At 39.0% G+C, this 16,203-nt stretch overlaps 1 protein-coding gene across 1 annotated transcript in view; it reads right to left on the bottom strand.

Annotated features, from left to right (window-relative positions):
- PAPPA2 (pappalysin 2) overlaps positions 1-16,203 on the bottom strand; it is a 260,412-nt gene that overhangs the window by 46,166 nt on the left and 198,043 nt on the right. The window contains exons 17-19 of the mRNA XM_026001248.2: positions 4,248-4,416; positions 2,709-2,844; positions 493-602 (exon numbers count right to left, since the gene is read on the bottom strand). Coding sequence (XP_025857033.1) covers positions 493-602; positions 2,709-2,844; positions 4,248-4,416 — 415 coding nt within the window. The remainder of the gene's footprint in view (positions 1-492; positions 603-2,708; positions 2,845-4,247; positions 4,417-16,203) is intronic.

The raw sequence follows: 16,203 nt of genomic DNA, 5'->3' as shown, positions 1-16,203 counted from the left end.
GAGCACCCAGGGAGAAGATCTCAGGTTTCAGAAAGGATGGGAATGGAGACAGGAAAGGCAGCTCCCTCTCTTACTCCTTTGGGCATCATTTCTCTGCTTTCAGTTTCATCTTCCTCTTTTCTAAACCATCTTTCCCTCTCTATCCTTTCAACTTTCTTCATTCCTTTGGTTCCTTCTAAGATTTTCTGTCCTATTTTTAATTAGTGGTAATCTTCTCTTTCCATTCCCTTCCTGAATTACCATTCTTTATATCTCCAAGTCCTCCTTCTAGATTATCTTTTAAACTATCCTCTGGATAGGGGCCATCTTTTTTCTCACGTTTCCTCTTTTCTTTTCCCAATGTTGAATTCTTCTCTTTAGGAAGGATCCATGTGGTTGTTTGCTTTAAGGATGCCCTGAAAGCCTCAGAAATTACTCCAGGGAATATGCTGTCAGTTGAGAATTCTCCAGTGGTCTTACATTCTTGGCACATAAAAATGCCCCTTTCCTCACCTGGACTTTGACAGGTTCCATCCAGTGCTCCAGCGTGTCAGCAGTGATGTTCTCAGGCAGAATTACAGGATCGCTAGGGGGAATTACACACGATGGGGAACACACTGCACCTGAAGGACAGAAATTTACAGCAGAGACTTGAACTTCTTAGATCTCTGTCTTTTTCATCCTGGGATCAATAGCTTTGATTTTTTAAGAGCAATTACTTTCTACGTTATGGATCACCACATTTTTGAGGTTATAGGCAGGGCTGATACTCATCTACAATGCCCCTGTAGGGATATGTCTACACTAATCGCTAAAGAGCCACTGCCTCCAAGTTAACTCTCCTTGATGCCATGCCCATACCTTCTTCTGGTCCAGTATAGCCCCTTCTCTGGAATCTCTGAATCTCTGCATGATCCAGCAATTACAAGTTTAACTCTTGGTCCTGTAGACCTCCAAGGCCCCACTCTAGGACTCTGGCCAGCCAAAGACTAAGCTGATTGGCTGACGCCTTTTAAGTACATTTAGTATCATTCCTGCTTATATGATCTCTGGAAGGCTTATAATTATAGCAGTCACTACCTAAGAAATTTGCTAGCTAGAGGAAAAAAAATGGCCCAGAAAGTATGAAGGCAGATTTATAATGTCTGTTGCTCCATTGAAGATCATTATGCTGGCAGCCAAGAAACCTATGTGATTAAAAGAGGAAGCAACAGGGAATTAGAAGCAGAGACTTGGGTCATGTGTTGGCCTCCTGAAGGAAAATCTTGCTCCATTCCCTTGTATGTAGAGCGCAAGTGTCTTCTAAAACTCTGTTCAAAGATGGCACACTCCCAGGGTTCTGTTTCCTCATCTATAGATTTGCTCCTCTCCAAGCTTCTTTTTAGATCTATCTCTATTTCTATGTTTTTTGCAAACTTGTGAAATAACTCAAAATGTTGCATGACTCTTAAGAGCTCTATCTATGTAACTGCATGACACTTGAATGCAGAAATTAGAGATGGGGAGATGAGACTTTGCTCATGAAACACCACTTAAGAGGCCCAGTCTGAGCACCCCACCACACCATGCCTGGTCATGAGATTTCTTGGTGCAAAGAGTAACCTAAATATGGTAGAGAGCCATCTCAGAAACTAGTGAACTTTCTTATTTACTCAAATTATACTCATTGGCATTACACAATTAGAATGACACAAAATTATCCATGCTTGGGGTGTCTCAGTTAAGTGTCTGACTCTTGGTTTTGGCTTATATCATGATCGAGATCAAGTCTCCCAGTGGCCTGTGTGTTCAGTGTGGAGTCTGCTTGAGATTCTCTGCCTCTCCCTCTGCTCATGTGTTCTCTCTCTCTCTCAAATAAATAAATAAAATCTTAAAAAATAAATTTCCTGGGGATCCCTGGGTGGCTCAGCAGTTCAGCGCCTGCCTTTGGCCCAGGGAGGAATCCTGGAGTCCCGGGATCGAGTCCTGCATCGGGCTCCCATCATGGAGCCTGCTTCTCCCTCTGCCTGTGTCTCTGCCTCTCTCTCTCTCTCTCTCTCTATGTCTATCATGAATAAACAAATAAATAAATAAATAAATAAATAAATAAATAAATAAATAAACAAATAAATAAAATTTACTCAGAACTCAGGTTTTCCACAAGTAGCATCTCTTTTCTATGATGCTTAGATCCAGCCAGGGTAAAGTTCAATCAACATTACTATAAATCAGCTCTGACCACAGAGACCTTTAGTTGCAATTACTTGATTAAGAAGTTGCCTATAGGTTCTGGAGCCTGGTCTCCTCTAGAGAAAGAATGGCTGAAGAGCAACACAAGCAAATGCCATCTCAATTCGTCCCTTTCAGGAACTCTCTGCTCCAGGAAAAACTGCAGAAAGAATTGGAGAAGGGGCCCAGCACATGTATGGTGTATGGCTACATATTCCCATCTTCCCTCTTGGACTACAACTCTACTCCTGCCACAATCTAATCCACTCTCTGTCTGCAGCAAAGTGGGTAACATGACCAGACACTGCAAATAGTTCAGCAGCCACACCAATGTTACACGGGCACGTGGAAGGGTAAAAAGAATGAGTTTGCCATAAATTTCATTTTTACTGAACCAGCTAGAAGTCAGCTTACATTTCCATCTATTCCTCAGGGAGAACAATGGATCAGACTCAAAATCCAGCCAGGCCTAATAAAAGGATTACTTGGGAGCCAAATTTAGCATCTCTTTTCAAACTTACCAATCCCGTATCCCTGTTCGCACTTGTACTCCACAGAATTCAGCTCCGAGGGGGGTGGTGGGCACTCCCCCTGCAGGTGTTCACACAAGGTGAACTCCTCAGTCCACAGTCCCTCCTTAGTGCAGAGGATGGGGCGCTACAATATCAAAAGCAAACATTTCCATTCTTATTTTGTTAAGTTCATTTAGAGCAAGGAAAAAGTGGTCTGATGAAACGGTAGTGTGTTCCAACTTTTGGAACCTGGACTAAAGATACTATTGAAATAATAAACCATTCATTACTGACCAAAAAATAAAAACAAAAAATAAGAAGAGTCAAGACAATGTTTTGCCATTTTGATGTGAAGAAATCATAAACAATTTTGTCATTAATGAAATTTATTAACAATGTGTTTTTCTTTGGATATAAGGATTCAGTGAGCTGTTAACTGTAGCCCACATATTTGGAGATATTTTTGGAATTTTTTTCACAGATGGTGTTGTTTTGCATGGATTCATCCATACTATCACACAAATGCTGCTTGTAGCAAATGTCATATTTTTTTTCAAGAGGAGTGAGATCCAGGGAAACCAATTCATTATTTTTCCAAAGGTATTTTTGCCTTTCTGCTTGAATGGACACATCATAGTTGCTTTTGATCTCATCAAAGTTTCATTCCCTTTCTCTATATGTATGCTGGTTTGTTTAACTTTTGGCTCCACACCCTCAATAATCACAAAGTGTACTATATGCAGATCACAGAGAAAATAGCACTAACTCACAAAACCCAAGAAAGCAAGATTTTAGAATTGTAGATAACTCTCCCTTCATCCAGGGCCAACTCCTTGAGGCCTTAGACAATCAGTGTAAACGGATGTATTTGATTTCTCAGGAGTCTCATTTCACAGCATTTTCTTTGCACATCTGTCCAGCAGTGCTTACCTTGGAGTGTTGGACACTGAGATACACATGTGCCAGGAGAGCAGTCAAGGTCATTGATCTCTGCCTAGGAAGTCTGCTTAACTTCCTGTCTCATGTGTGTGTGTGACTTGAAAAGAGTCAAAACTAAAATTGACATAACCATGATAAGACTGTGGTTTTCATCTGAGACCTCTAAAGCCAAAATCCTAGGGAGAATGGCAGTCCAGTAGCACTTTCAGCTTTGCCTCTGCTGAAAAATTTGTGTTCCTGTTCAGGGATCTGTTCTATGGAAAAATATGATACCAGCTTTCATAGCCAGGTTAGGTTAGTGGCCATACATGGGAGGAAATCACACTGCCAAATCAAAATCCCAGAGTTTTTTGGAATTTACCCAGGTACCCAACCCATCAGATTTTTCTTTTATCCAAGAGGAAGTTCTAAACTCAGGAAAAACTATTCCAAGAATGTGGTTATCTTCTGAATTTTCTATCAAATCATATTAACACTGCTGGTTAGAATCCCAACTTAGTAAGGCCCAGCCTGTTGGGATTCATTTAGATCATTTCTAGTCAACATTCTTGAATTGGTCATCAAGATTAGAGCACAGTCTGATCCAAAACCAAGTTCAAGTCATCTTACCTTTTCACTTTCCTGGTTACAGTTGAGCGCACACTGGCTGTTGAGTTCAAAGCCATTGGTACATTCATACATGCCTTCAAAGACAGGAGAAGGGGGCTCGCACACCACTGGGACACAGCTGCCTTGCTCCCAGATTCCACCCTCCAGGCACTGTATCTTCAGGAAATTGCTGATGAGACATGAAACAAAATAGCCCATTAGACTCCCTCAAGGAGGTCATGGGAGAAGACTGGACTCTAAGTAATATGGGATAAGGAGTAGCAAATAGGCAGTCACAATTGGATCTTGTTAGCTAAAGGTCCTACCTCATCAGTCTAATTTCTAAGTCAGAGAATCAAAAAAGAGTCAAATGAATTTGCATATAAAACTCATGTTTATACTAATATAGCCTATTAAATGTACAATAGCATTATGTCTGAAAAAAACAGTGAAAGCTTAATCATGTCTAGATTTTTATTTAAAGTGAGAGATACGTGACTCTTCCTTTTACTCACTTAGAGAATACTGTAGTGTTACTAATTGGCTTAATTCCAGTTTTGTTGTTTCTCAGGGAATGTAGAGGCCCAAGGAGAGGAAGAGAGATGGGTGAACAGCCCGTCAGAGAAGCAGTCAGAACACATACAACATTTATCGATTAAGGTTGCTGTCATATGGGTATGGTTCATGGTATCCTAAAATGATTATAATAGTATCCTAAAATGATTATAATAATAACATCAAAGATCACTAATCACAGATCATCATAACAAATACAATAATAATGAAAAAGTCTGAGATAGTGCCAGAATTGCCAAAACATGATGCAGAGACTTGAGGTGAGTAAATGCTGTTGGATAAAACAGTACCAAAAAACTTGCTCAGTGCTGGGTTGCCACAAACCTTTGATTTGTAAAAACTGCAATATCTTCAAAGTACTATAAAGTGAAACACAATAAAACAAGGTATGCCTGTAATATTTGCTATGAAACTCTCAAGAGAGCTTGATAAATATCAGCACAAGGTCTAGATTGTTTACAGTTGGGTTTTGTTTAAGCCTTTCATCTTGGAGAAGCCTCACACCTAAGTGCACTGGGAAATGCCAGGTAGGATGAAGGAAAGAAAAAGTTACCCCACACTCAGGGGACCTCCCAGAAGTGATGTTGGGATCATCAGGGTTCATATGGTAATATAATTTATGAAGTTGCCAATATTTCTTAGTTCTCCAGACAGGGAAGAAGATGCAGCATATGGATTTTCTTTCAGAACAGAGACTCTAAGCCTGAATTTCAGAAGGGCAAGAACCTCACTAGAGATATTATGGCCATTTTGTTTGTTTACAAGTCCATCTTTTCTTGGAAAGCACTCATAGCTTCTGTCAGCATCTCCAAGGCTGACTCCAAGTAGGCATGACTCAACACTGTCTTCAAAGAACTGCTCTTCCTCCTCGTGCACGAACATGGCCTCCAACCAGAGAAATTGCTTCGAGGCAGACAGCAGTCAATAGAATTAGGTCTTGATGCTGTGAATTCCATTCCATGCTCCTTCTGGCTCACTGTCAATTTGAAGGTGCTTCCCATGCTGCTGTTTTAATGCATCCACTTCTGATCCAGAGCAATCCTGGTTACAAGCTTGTGATTCTAAAACACAAATAATTTCTTGGCCATTGACTCAACCATATGGTAGCCTTAAATTGTCATTTTCTGGGTTCATGATGCTCTTTTTAAATTTAAATATGATCACAACTTTTAATGACTGTTGCACTATTATAGAATGAGCTTCTCCAGTATTCTCATATCACACTAGTAAAATATTTATCACATTGTTTTATGAACGTGCACATGTCTCTTTTCCAGTAAGATGGAAACTTTCTGAAGGCAAGCATTGTATCTTATTCTTGTTTTTAATTCCTCATAATAATTTCTAAATAATATCGGGCTTACATCAGGCATTGTTAAGTATCTTCCAAGTTGAATAATTTAACCAAAATTCACAGTGTATTAGGCATATTGCAGAGCACATTATACATGGTGACAAACTGAATGATCAGCATACTCATGATGAAATTGTATTATTATTATTCTTATTTCATAAAGAAACACACTCAGAAGTGTGAAATAATTTGCCCTAGATCCTAGCACAGAATTATTTGATTTCAAATAATTTAAATAAATTTTAATAATTTAACATAATTTGAACAATCTCCACTTAGAAATAAGTGAAAGAGTGTTTGTTAGTTTTTATTGAGGTAAAATTGTTATGTAACATTAGTTTCAGATATGCAACATGATAATTTGATATTTGTATATACCATAAAGTGATCATCGTAAATCTAGTTACCATCAATCAGCATGTGACGGACCTCCTTCACTCGCTTCCTCTGCTCCCAACTCCCTTCCCCTCTGATAACCATCTATCTGTTCTTTGTGTCCATGAGTTTTCTTATATTTGTTCATTCATTTTGGGTTTCTTGATTCAATGGATAAGTAGAATATATGGTAATTATCTTTCCCTATTGACCTATTTCACTTAGCTTACTACCCTTAAGATCTATCCATGTTGTCACAAATGGTAAAATTTCCTTCTTTTTAATGGCTGAGTAGTATTTCATCATGTATATACACTACATTTTCTTTTTTTTTTTCACTACACTTTCTTTATCCATTCATCCTTTGATAGACACTTGGTTGTTTCCATATCTCAGCTATTGTAAACAATGCTGCAATGAACACAGGAGTGCAATATATCCTTTCAAATTAGTGTTTTTATTTTTATTTTTTGGATAAACTCCCAGAAATAGAATTACTGGATCATACTATAGTTCTATTCTTGATTTTTCTGAGGATCCTCCATACTGTTTTCCATAGTGGCTGCTCTAATTTACATTCACAACAACAGTATACAAGGGTTTCCTTTTCTCCACATCTTCTTCAACACTTGTTATTTCGTATCTTTTTAATAACAGCCATTTTAACAGGTTTGAAAGGATATCTCTCTGTGGTTTTGATCTGCATTTCCCTGATAATTGGTGATTTTGAACATCTTAGCATGTGTCTGTTGGCCATCTGTAGGTCTTCTTTGGAAAAATGTCTATTTAGACCCTTTGCCAATTTTTTAATGGGGTTGTTTGTTTTTTTGCTATTGAGTTGTCTAAGTTCTTTATATGTTTTGGATATTAACCCCTTATTGGTTATATGATTTGCAAACATTTTCTGCCATTCAGTAGGTTGCCTTTTCATTTTGTTGATGGTTTCCTTCACTGTGAAGAAGTTTTTAGTTTGATGTAGTCCACTTGTTCATTTTTGCTTTTGTTGTCTTTGATTTTGTAATCAAATCCAAAAATTCAATGACCAATGACCAGTGCTGAAGAGTTCACCTCCTATGTTTTCTTCTAGGAGTTTTATGGTTTCAGGTCTTACATTCATGGTCTTACATTCATTACATTTGATCATGTCTACCATTTTGTGTAGAGTGTAAAGCAATGGTCTAGTTTCACTGTTTTACATGGGGCCAACCAGTTTTTCCCAACACCATTTATTGAAGAGACTGTCTTTTCCCCATTGAATATTTTTGGCTCTTTTGTTGTAACTTATTGATCATATATGTATGGGTTTATTGCTGGCTCTGTATTTCATTTCATTGATCAATATGTCTCTTTTTATAACAATATCATATTGTTTTGATTATTATAGCTTTGTAGTATAGTTTGAAATCAGGGAGTATGATACCTCTAGCTTTGTTTTTCCTTCTCAAGATTCCTTTGGCTATCAACGGTCTTTTGTGACCCTATGCAAATATTAGAACTGTTTGTTCTAGTTCTGTGAAAACACCATTGGGATTTTAATAGGGAATGCAGTCAATTTAGAGATTGCTTTGGGTAGTATGGGTAGTTTAACAATATTCATTCTTCCAATCTAGAAGTATGGAGTATCTTTCCATTTATTTTTGTCTTCTTCAATTTCTTTCATCAATGTCTTTGTTTTCAGTATGCAGGTATTTTATCTCCTTGGTTAAATTTATTTCCAGGAATTTTATTCCTTTTGATGCAATTGTACATGGGGTTGTTTTCTTAATTTCTGTAGTAGTTTGTTAAGAGTATATAGAAACAATTTTACTGAATTCACTTAGTAATTCTTCACTGAACTAATCCATACAACTTGACTGAATTCATTCATTAGTTCTAATGATTTTTTTGTATGTGGAATCTTTGGCGTTTTCTCCATATAGTATCATATAATCTGCAGATTGTGACAGTGTTGTTTTCTTTCCAGTTTGGAGGGTTTTTATTTCTTCTTCTTGACTAATTGCTATGGCTAGGACTTCCAATACTATGTTGAATAAAAGCAGCAAGAGTGAGCATCTTTGTCTTGTTCTTAATATTAGAAGAAAAGCTTTCAACTTCTATTTAGTATGATGTTAAATAGTTATTGATATTCATATCTTTATTATCAAGAATATTGTAGGGTAGAAATCTGATTTTATGACTGATTTTATGACTGGAATACATCATTTCACTGAATCCTCCAAATGGCAGTTCAGTTAAGTATATTATTATCCACATAGAGAAGGGACCTGAGCCTGAGAGAGATTTCAAGCTAGCTCAAAGATCTACAGTAAAAGGTATATTAGGACCTGGACCAAGGTGAGTTGCTGCCAAAGCCTGTGGTCCTTCCACTGTGTCAGGTTTAACTGCTCCTTTTATGCTCTACAGCCCACTTTGAATATTAATAGCATCTCTATCCTATTCAAAATCTTGGAGGCCGTTTACCATGATGCCACATTTATAAGGGTGGCAAAATAAGACCATTCATTTTAAACTTCTGTATTGACTAATAAATTACATATGGAATATTACACAAATCTTAGTATACAGCTCAAGGAATTTTTACATGTGAATACACCTGGGTAATCACTCAGATCAAGATACAGAGCATTTCCAGTGCCCAGTATCCCAGAATTCCCCTGGTGTTCCTTATAGTTAAACCTTCCCACACCCTGGCAATCCACACTATTCTGACTTTCATCAACATAGATTAGGTTTGCCTGTTCTTGAACTTTCATAAATGAAATCACATACTATGTAATATTGTGTATATGGCTTCTTTCCCTAAAGGAAGATTCCACCCAAAAATGTCTTTCCGAATCTATTTCAATGAAAGATTTGTAGTTCTTTTGATGATAACGAAACTCCTTTTTGTCCTTCTTGTAGACTGGATATTCTACTCTTCTTTTACACTACAGAGTTTATATTCTCCCAGGGACTCTCTTCTTTCTACAACCTCCCACAGATGAAATCCTTTCCCTACCTCTGCTGAACTGACATCCTCCAGCTGGAGAGAGCAGGCAATACCACTGACACCAGGGGAGAGTCAAGGCTGTAAAACTTTGCATGTCAGCATGGTTATAAAGGAAAACCCTTTCTTGGCCAAGACGATAATATTTTGACTTCATGTGGTATTTTTCTCTGAATTGGTTGGAACTCTTCAACATGGAAATAGTCCTCCCTTTTCTTGCCCAGTGTGAAGAGCCATTCAAGAATGCAGATTTCATATCTTTCCTTGCCAGTTTAATAATCCCAGTGGTGAAGGTAGATAGATCAAACTTGCATGGGGAAGAGTGAGTAGGTCATTGCAGGTGGTAGCTGAACAACATGACAGGCCCTGTGATGCAAGCCACCAGTAATATCAGTAAAATATATAGAGAGGGAAGACTTGAAGGTAGAAATAAAAGCAGCACAGTTCCCACCAGGACCCCCTGAACTCCACCAGAAGCCACTACAGGCAGGAGTGAGAGGAGTTTGGGAGAGAGATCTGATTCCCTAGGAAATGGCATTTCCTTTCTATAGGGGTCCCTATGCCCCCTCAACCTCATGGATTCTCCTTCCCAGGTTCTTCTCCCTTGTATGAGGAGTGCCTCCTCTGGCCTTCTCTCCATACACTTCTCACAAATTCTGCATGGCACTCTATGAGATGACCTAGTTCAGGTTCTGCCTTCAGAATTCTCACACTGCGTTTGATTGGTCAGTTCCTCAAAGCCCAGTAGCAAGCCCTGTCTCAATGGCTCCATGTCAATGCCTGTCAATCCCTGTTTTGGGCACTAACCTTGAGATCCCATGGTATGGAGCCTAGCACTTGAGTGCCACAAGCTGGTTCTGGCTGTAGGAGACTGTGATTGTAGAAAGAATTCAGTGTCCTGGATTCCTCCTAGCTCCAGGAAACCTAGCTTCCACAAAGGACCCTTGAAGGAGACTAAAGTCTATAGCAATGGCAAGACTTTGATCTCTAGTGGTGCCATAGCTCCCTTTTCTGAGTTTAGTGTTGAGGAGTGACCTCTGAGCCTTTTAAAATCATAAATGAAAAAAAACTGGTTTATTCACAGTTCAACTCCTTCCCATAAAGTGCTATGAATCAAGAGTCACTTGAAATCATGAAGCGGGTAGTTTGCATTTTAAGGAATGATAGCATTGGATGTTAGATCAATGCACACAGGCAGACCCTCACCAGGACAGGGATTCTAAATTTCGATAGTCTAGTCCAAATGTCCTTCACATGAAACATTCTACCCACTGACTATTAGCTGTCTATATTTTCTTCATTCCAGTGGAATAAGTGAGGCTAAACTATGACATTAGGAACCATTAAGTGATTTGCCTAATGCCACATTGCAAGCAATTCACCAGCAAAAGAAAAAACAGACTCCAGGGTTTTCAAATCATAATATAACACCCCAATCCTCAGACCAATGGCTTCCAAATGACATCTGTAGACCAATCATTTAGAAGACATTTTAAAACCTAGATTGACAGGCTTACTAAATCAAGTATCCTGGGATTGTCCTAGCATTCTATATTTTTTAACTGGCTAGCAGTTTTTATATGTAGCCAGGTTGGCAAAACACTAAAATTATGTTTATTTTCGTATTGCAAAAATTAACCTTAAGTGTAGAAATCAGAGAGCCAATCACCTACCTAACAACCCTGATTAAAAAGACTGGATGCTTAGCAAAGACCAAACAGTTACAGCCAGACAACTTACTCTGTAAATGGTATCATGAGCAGTTGGGGCTAGGGGTAGGTCTGTATTTATTTTCCTTCTAACTACTCCAGACAAATCACCACAATTTCCAAGTTAGAAGACGCTTTTTCCAATTTCCAGAACTTGTGGTATCCACCTAGTGCTGAAAATCCAGCTGTGCTCTTTCTGCTTTTTACACCATTGCCAGAAAGAAAGATCTTGTAATCAAAACTTGGCTGAAAGTTTGATTGATGTTGCTTGAGGCACACATGAGTCTACCCTACCCCATTCTTCTATCACCACTGCAGGGTTTTCAAGAGTAATATTTATTTTTCACTGGAGAAAATAAAAATAAGATTGTTGAGTCCAAGAGAATGATCATGTCTTTACTGATCAAGGGCATCTAGTGTCTCCAATGGGTAGTCCCTTGTGAATAATAACAACAGAAAAACAATCAAATATTGAGCACTTACGTGCTAGGGATTGTGTGAAAGAATATATATCTATATCATTTTATCCTTAAATCCCCCTGTGTGATAAGGACTATTAGTTATGTGAGTTCTTGATGGCCTTATCTTTGTACATGTTCCTCCTCAACCACCCCTATACTATCATCCATCCTGTTGCCCAAGTTTGAAACTTAAAAGACATCTTTGATTCTAATTTTTCTCTCAATCTTACTTTTTTCCCCACCCCCCATCTGATCTTATTCAATCCATCAGCAAGTACTCTCAGTTTTTTCTCCTAAATATCTCTGGAATCTGTCCCCATACCTCTTGCACTGTCTTGAGTGCTAGCCCATGTTCTACCTCTTACCTCCTAACCGGACACCACACTTCTCTGGATCCCTTCCTATCCAGTTGGCAAACACCAGCCAGAGAGATGTCTTATAAAATAAATAAATACATTACATCATGCTTTTTTTTTTTTTTTAGGATATTTCAATTGCCTCCACTTGCATGGAAAAAAAATCCAAATTTTCTCACTTCTTAATCACAACGTCCTGCATAATCTCATCCCATTTTCTCTAACCTCATCCTATGCTCCATTCACCTTCTTTGTTTTTTTCTGTTTTAAAAGATTTTATTTATTTATTCATGAGAGATGCAGAGAGAGAGTCAGAGACATAGGCAGAGGGAGAAGCAGGCTCCATGCAAGGATCCCAACGTGGGACTCAATCCTGGGACTCTGGGATCACACCCTGAGCTGAAGACAGATGCTCAACCACTAAGCCACCCAGATGTCCCTCCATTCACCTTCTTTTATGTACTTTGTCCACATTTGACTTAGAATCCCAAGTACTACCAAGTTGTTTCCTGCCAAAGGACTTTGGTACTATTCTCTCTGCTTGTGTTTTTCTTTTTGCTCTTCTGATGGGCTCTTCTTCCTATCTAAAAATAATTTTTGTCACCCCAGAGCAACCTTATTTTACATCTTTATTGTTTTTGGCTTTTAATCAAAGCAACTGTCTATCTTTCAAGGAATATATACTCTAATTATTTTGTTTGGGGGGCTTTAGTAATTTATTTCCTGTCTCCCCCACTGTAATATAAGCTTGGTGAGAGCAATATTTTATTTACTATATCTTCTGTCTCCAGCACAATGTCTGATACATAATAGGCACCAATAGACATTGGTTCAATGAATGCATAAATGTTTATGTTTTAGATGAGGTAAGTAAGGTTTAGAAAAGTAAGATAACTTACCTGAAATTACCTAACTAGTTAATGGAAGAGAAGGGATTAGTACCATGATCCATATAATGTCAATGCCTAAATCATAATATGGAAGCACCATTATTCCTAGAAACGGAACTGCATATAAAATATCTCCCTTTATCTAGTACATTTGTACTGAATGTCACAAAATCCTACCACAAAGAACGTCCCTAAAAAGAGGGTGTAAAAGCAGGGAGTAACTGCATCATTTCCATAACACAGATTAGGAATCTGAAGCATTAATTGGATAAGTGGTTTTTTTGTGGCACATGGTCAGCTTCTGAATTGAAATTAGAAGCGTCTTTACTCAGAATACAATTTAGCCCCTTACCACTTACAGTGTGGTCCCAGAACAGCAGCATTAGAATTATCCGGGAGTTTGTTAGCAAGGTAGAATTTGGGGCTCCACCAGAGAATGACTCAATCAGAATCCATATTTTAATAAGATCCCCAAGTGATTCCTGTGCACAGTCAAGTTTGAGAAGTACTACTCTAGACTATGTTAAAAGACACAGTCCCCGCAGGGAGCCTGCTTCTCCCTCTGTCTATGTCTCTGCCTCTCTCTCTGCATCTCTCATGAATAAATAAATAAAATCTTTAAAGAGAGAGAGAGAGAGAGAGAGAGAGAGAGAGAGATGGTCCTCTACCCTATACCAGAGAGCGCCATCAGCACTTCCAATCTCCATCCTCTCAGACGACTGCAGACTTGGTTTCTCAAGCCAATATCCTAAATGAAGGGCAGGGAGACTCAGTCCTAGCCAGCCCAAAGGCCATCAGGGATTCCACCCTCTGTACAGCAGGCCCTCTGATACCTAGTCCCAGTCCACTCTACTGAACAAGAAAAAGTTTCAGCAGGACCATCCCTCGAGACACACTGGCTTTGGCTTTTCATTCTTCCCTGACTCTAAAAAAAATGCCCCCTACAAAGCTCTTCTTCCATGTGAAATAGAGCCTCTCTGTCAGAATAAGCAGTGTGCTAAGTCCTAAGAGTACATAGATAGTGCTACTTCTAAGTTCCACCCCTCACTTCTATCTTTGAACTTTCTGCTACTAGTCATAGGTCTCAAAACTGGCAGATGCAATAATGCCCCGCCCCAGGTCTGAACACCTAATTCAAGTCTGGGGCCCCTTCTCCACTGTTCACTGCCCCTGCCTTAGTTGTCCAACCCTCAGGCTCTCTCATTTTCATACCTCCCGCTTAATCTCTTTTGCATTAGCCTCTTGGCCCTTCACATAATCCTCCATAAAGCTAACAGGGTTATCTTCTTATGAAATCTGCTCAGGTTAAACCCAAACATATATGACACAATTAACATCACTGCAGAATTCTAATATTCATTCCTCTCAGTCTGTATTCAAGGACCTGGTGATTACACTGAAGTGAACTGGTTCCAAAACAAAAAAATATTAAATAGGAATCTCTTGCCTTCACCATCTTTCATTCTTTAGTTATCTAGTTATCTGTTCATTCATACAAGCAGTCAACAAATATTCATGAGCTTCTAGTATGGGCGCATGCATTACATTAGGTTCCACAGTTGTAGAAACAAATATTAATACCATAATACAACTGACCTCTGGGAGTCCAAAAAGGGAGCCTCAGCACTGCGAGGACATGAAGGATATCAGGAAAGAAACACTCTGAGATGGGTTCATTAGGTAGAGAAGGAGAAGGGAATACTTGCCAGGAGATCGATGCATCCCAGAATGCAGAGGCATGAAAGGTAGAGTCTATTTGAAATCTCAGCCAAAAGTATAAATGGGAAAAGTATGCATATCTGTGCCCATCCTAATTTTTGAAGTATGTTCAGCTTTATCTTGTTCTATCTTGTGGTGAGGAAAAGGCAGGGCAAGAGAAGAGCCTGTGGGAAGGCAGGTAGGACAAAATTCTGGCAGAAAGGGGCCACAAATTGTATGAATTCAATTTCAGAGGGCAAGTTCTCTCATTCAAGAAATCCTTTGTCTATCCTCACAAAGCTTTCAGCGTGTGAATTCCTCCAGGTATTATTATATCTCTGTTCCTGGTCAGTCCAATTCACAGACAGGTCTGATAGAAAGTGCTCACAGTATAAACACGTATCCAAACCCTCACCTTGGAATTAACTATTCAATCACTGCATGTCATTGTCCCTCTTTCAGAAAGCAAAGCTCTTTACATGGCCCCTTGTCCAGAAGTCGGAGCAATGATAAAACCTGAACCCGCTAAGGAGTTATTAGAATTTCTAGAAGGTTGCGATGTACCTAAGGACTTTGGACTTTACAAAGGGGAATCCCATGTTTGCAGTGCTCCTGATAGCTCAGCCTTCTGATGTGGGCTAGAATGAAAAGGCTGGTTAACATTCTCCTTGAAATTTTCCTGGACTAAAGACAGAGCCAGAGGTCTCAGTAGCCTTCAGCAAGCTTTTAGTGGCTGCATCAGGTGATTCTCATCAGGATTACAGCATGACTGAGTAGTGAAGAGCAGATGATTTGGAATCAGGAGACTAACACTTGAACTCCAGATGTGGCTCTAAATAAATCTCGGGCTTTTAAAATTACTTAGCTTTCTTGCCTCAGCTTTCCTATCTGAAAATTGGGGTTAATAATAGCTTCCTTACAGGCTTATTAGAAGATTATAAAATTTAGTGTATATACATGTAGTACAATGAATGGCACATACAATTCCCAAAGAGCAGCAGAAATTATTAGCTCTGATACTCGAAAGAGCTACTCAGCCATACTCTCTGTCCCTCCCTCTCTTATCTTTCACCCTGTGTGTGTGATGTTCTGTGGTAACATTCTACTCAGCCTTCCAAACCTTCTCAGTTCTTCAGATATTTGTGCCATCCAGAAACCTTCAGGAGGTAGTTTGTAAATCAGTTGGGCCAGACCTGACTCCATCATAGACAGCAAAAGCAAGGTCAAAATCAAAATGTTCACCCACTAGGACCAAAGAAGGGATTAGCAGGAGAGGATGGAGTAGGAGAAAAAAAAGGCAAAGGGCATCAGAAAGACAAAGTATGGATTGAAGAAAGCCCTGTTGGGGTGTGTGTGTGTGTGTGTGTGTGTGTGTGTGTGTGTGTGTGTGTGTGTGTATGTGTGTGAAATCCAGTGCTTACTCATATAAGATTTTAAAAATTATTCTTCTTGATTAATAGAGAAATCAGCAGTCAATATAATATCAAAAGAGGAAGGATAGTTTTACGATCAGATGCTCCCTTGCTTGAGATTGAAGGTCACAGGGAAATTTACGAGTTCAACAAATGCTGT

This window comes from Vulpes vulpes, chromosome 13 (genome assembly GCF_048418805.1).
Source record: "Vulpes vulpes isolate BD-2025 chromosome 13, VulVul3, whole genome shotgun sequence".
Classification (NCBI taxonomy): domain Eukaryota; kingdom Metazoa; phylum Chordata; class Mammalia; order Carnivora; family Canidae; genus Vulpes; species Vulpes vulpes.
The sequence above is the reverse complement of the archived record's forward strand: the minus strand, read 5'-3'. Positions and strand labels throughout refer to the sequence as shown.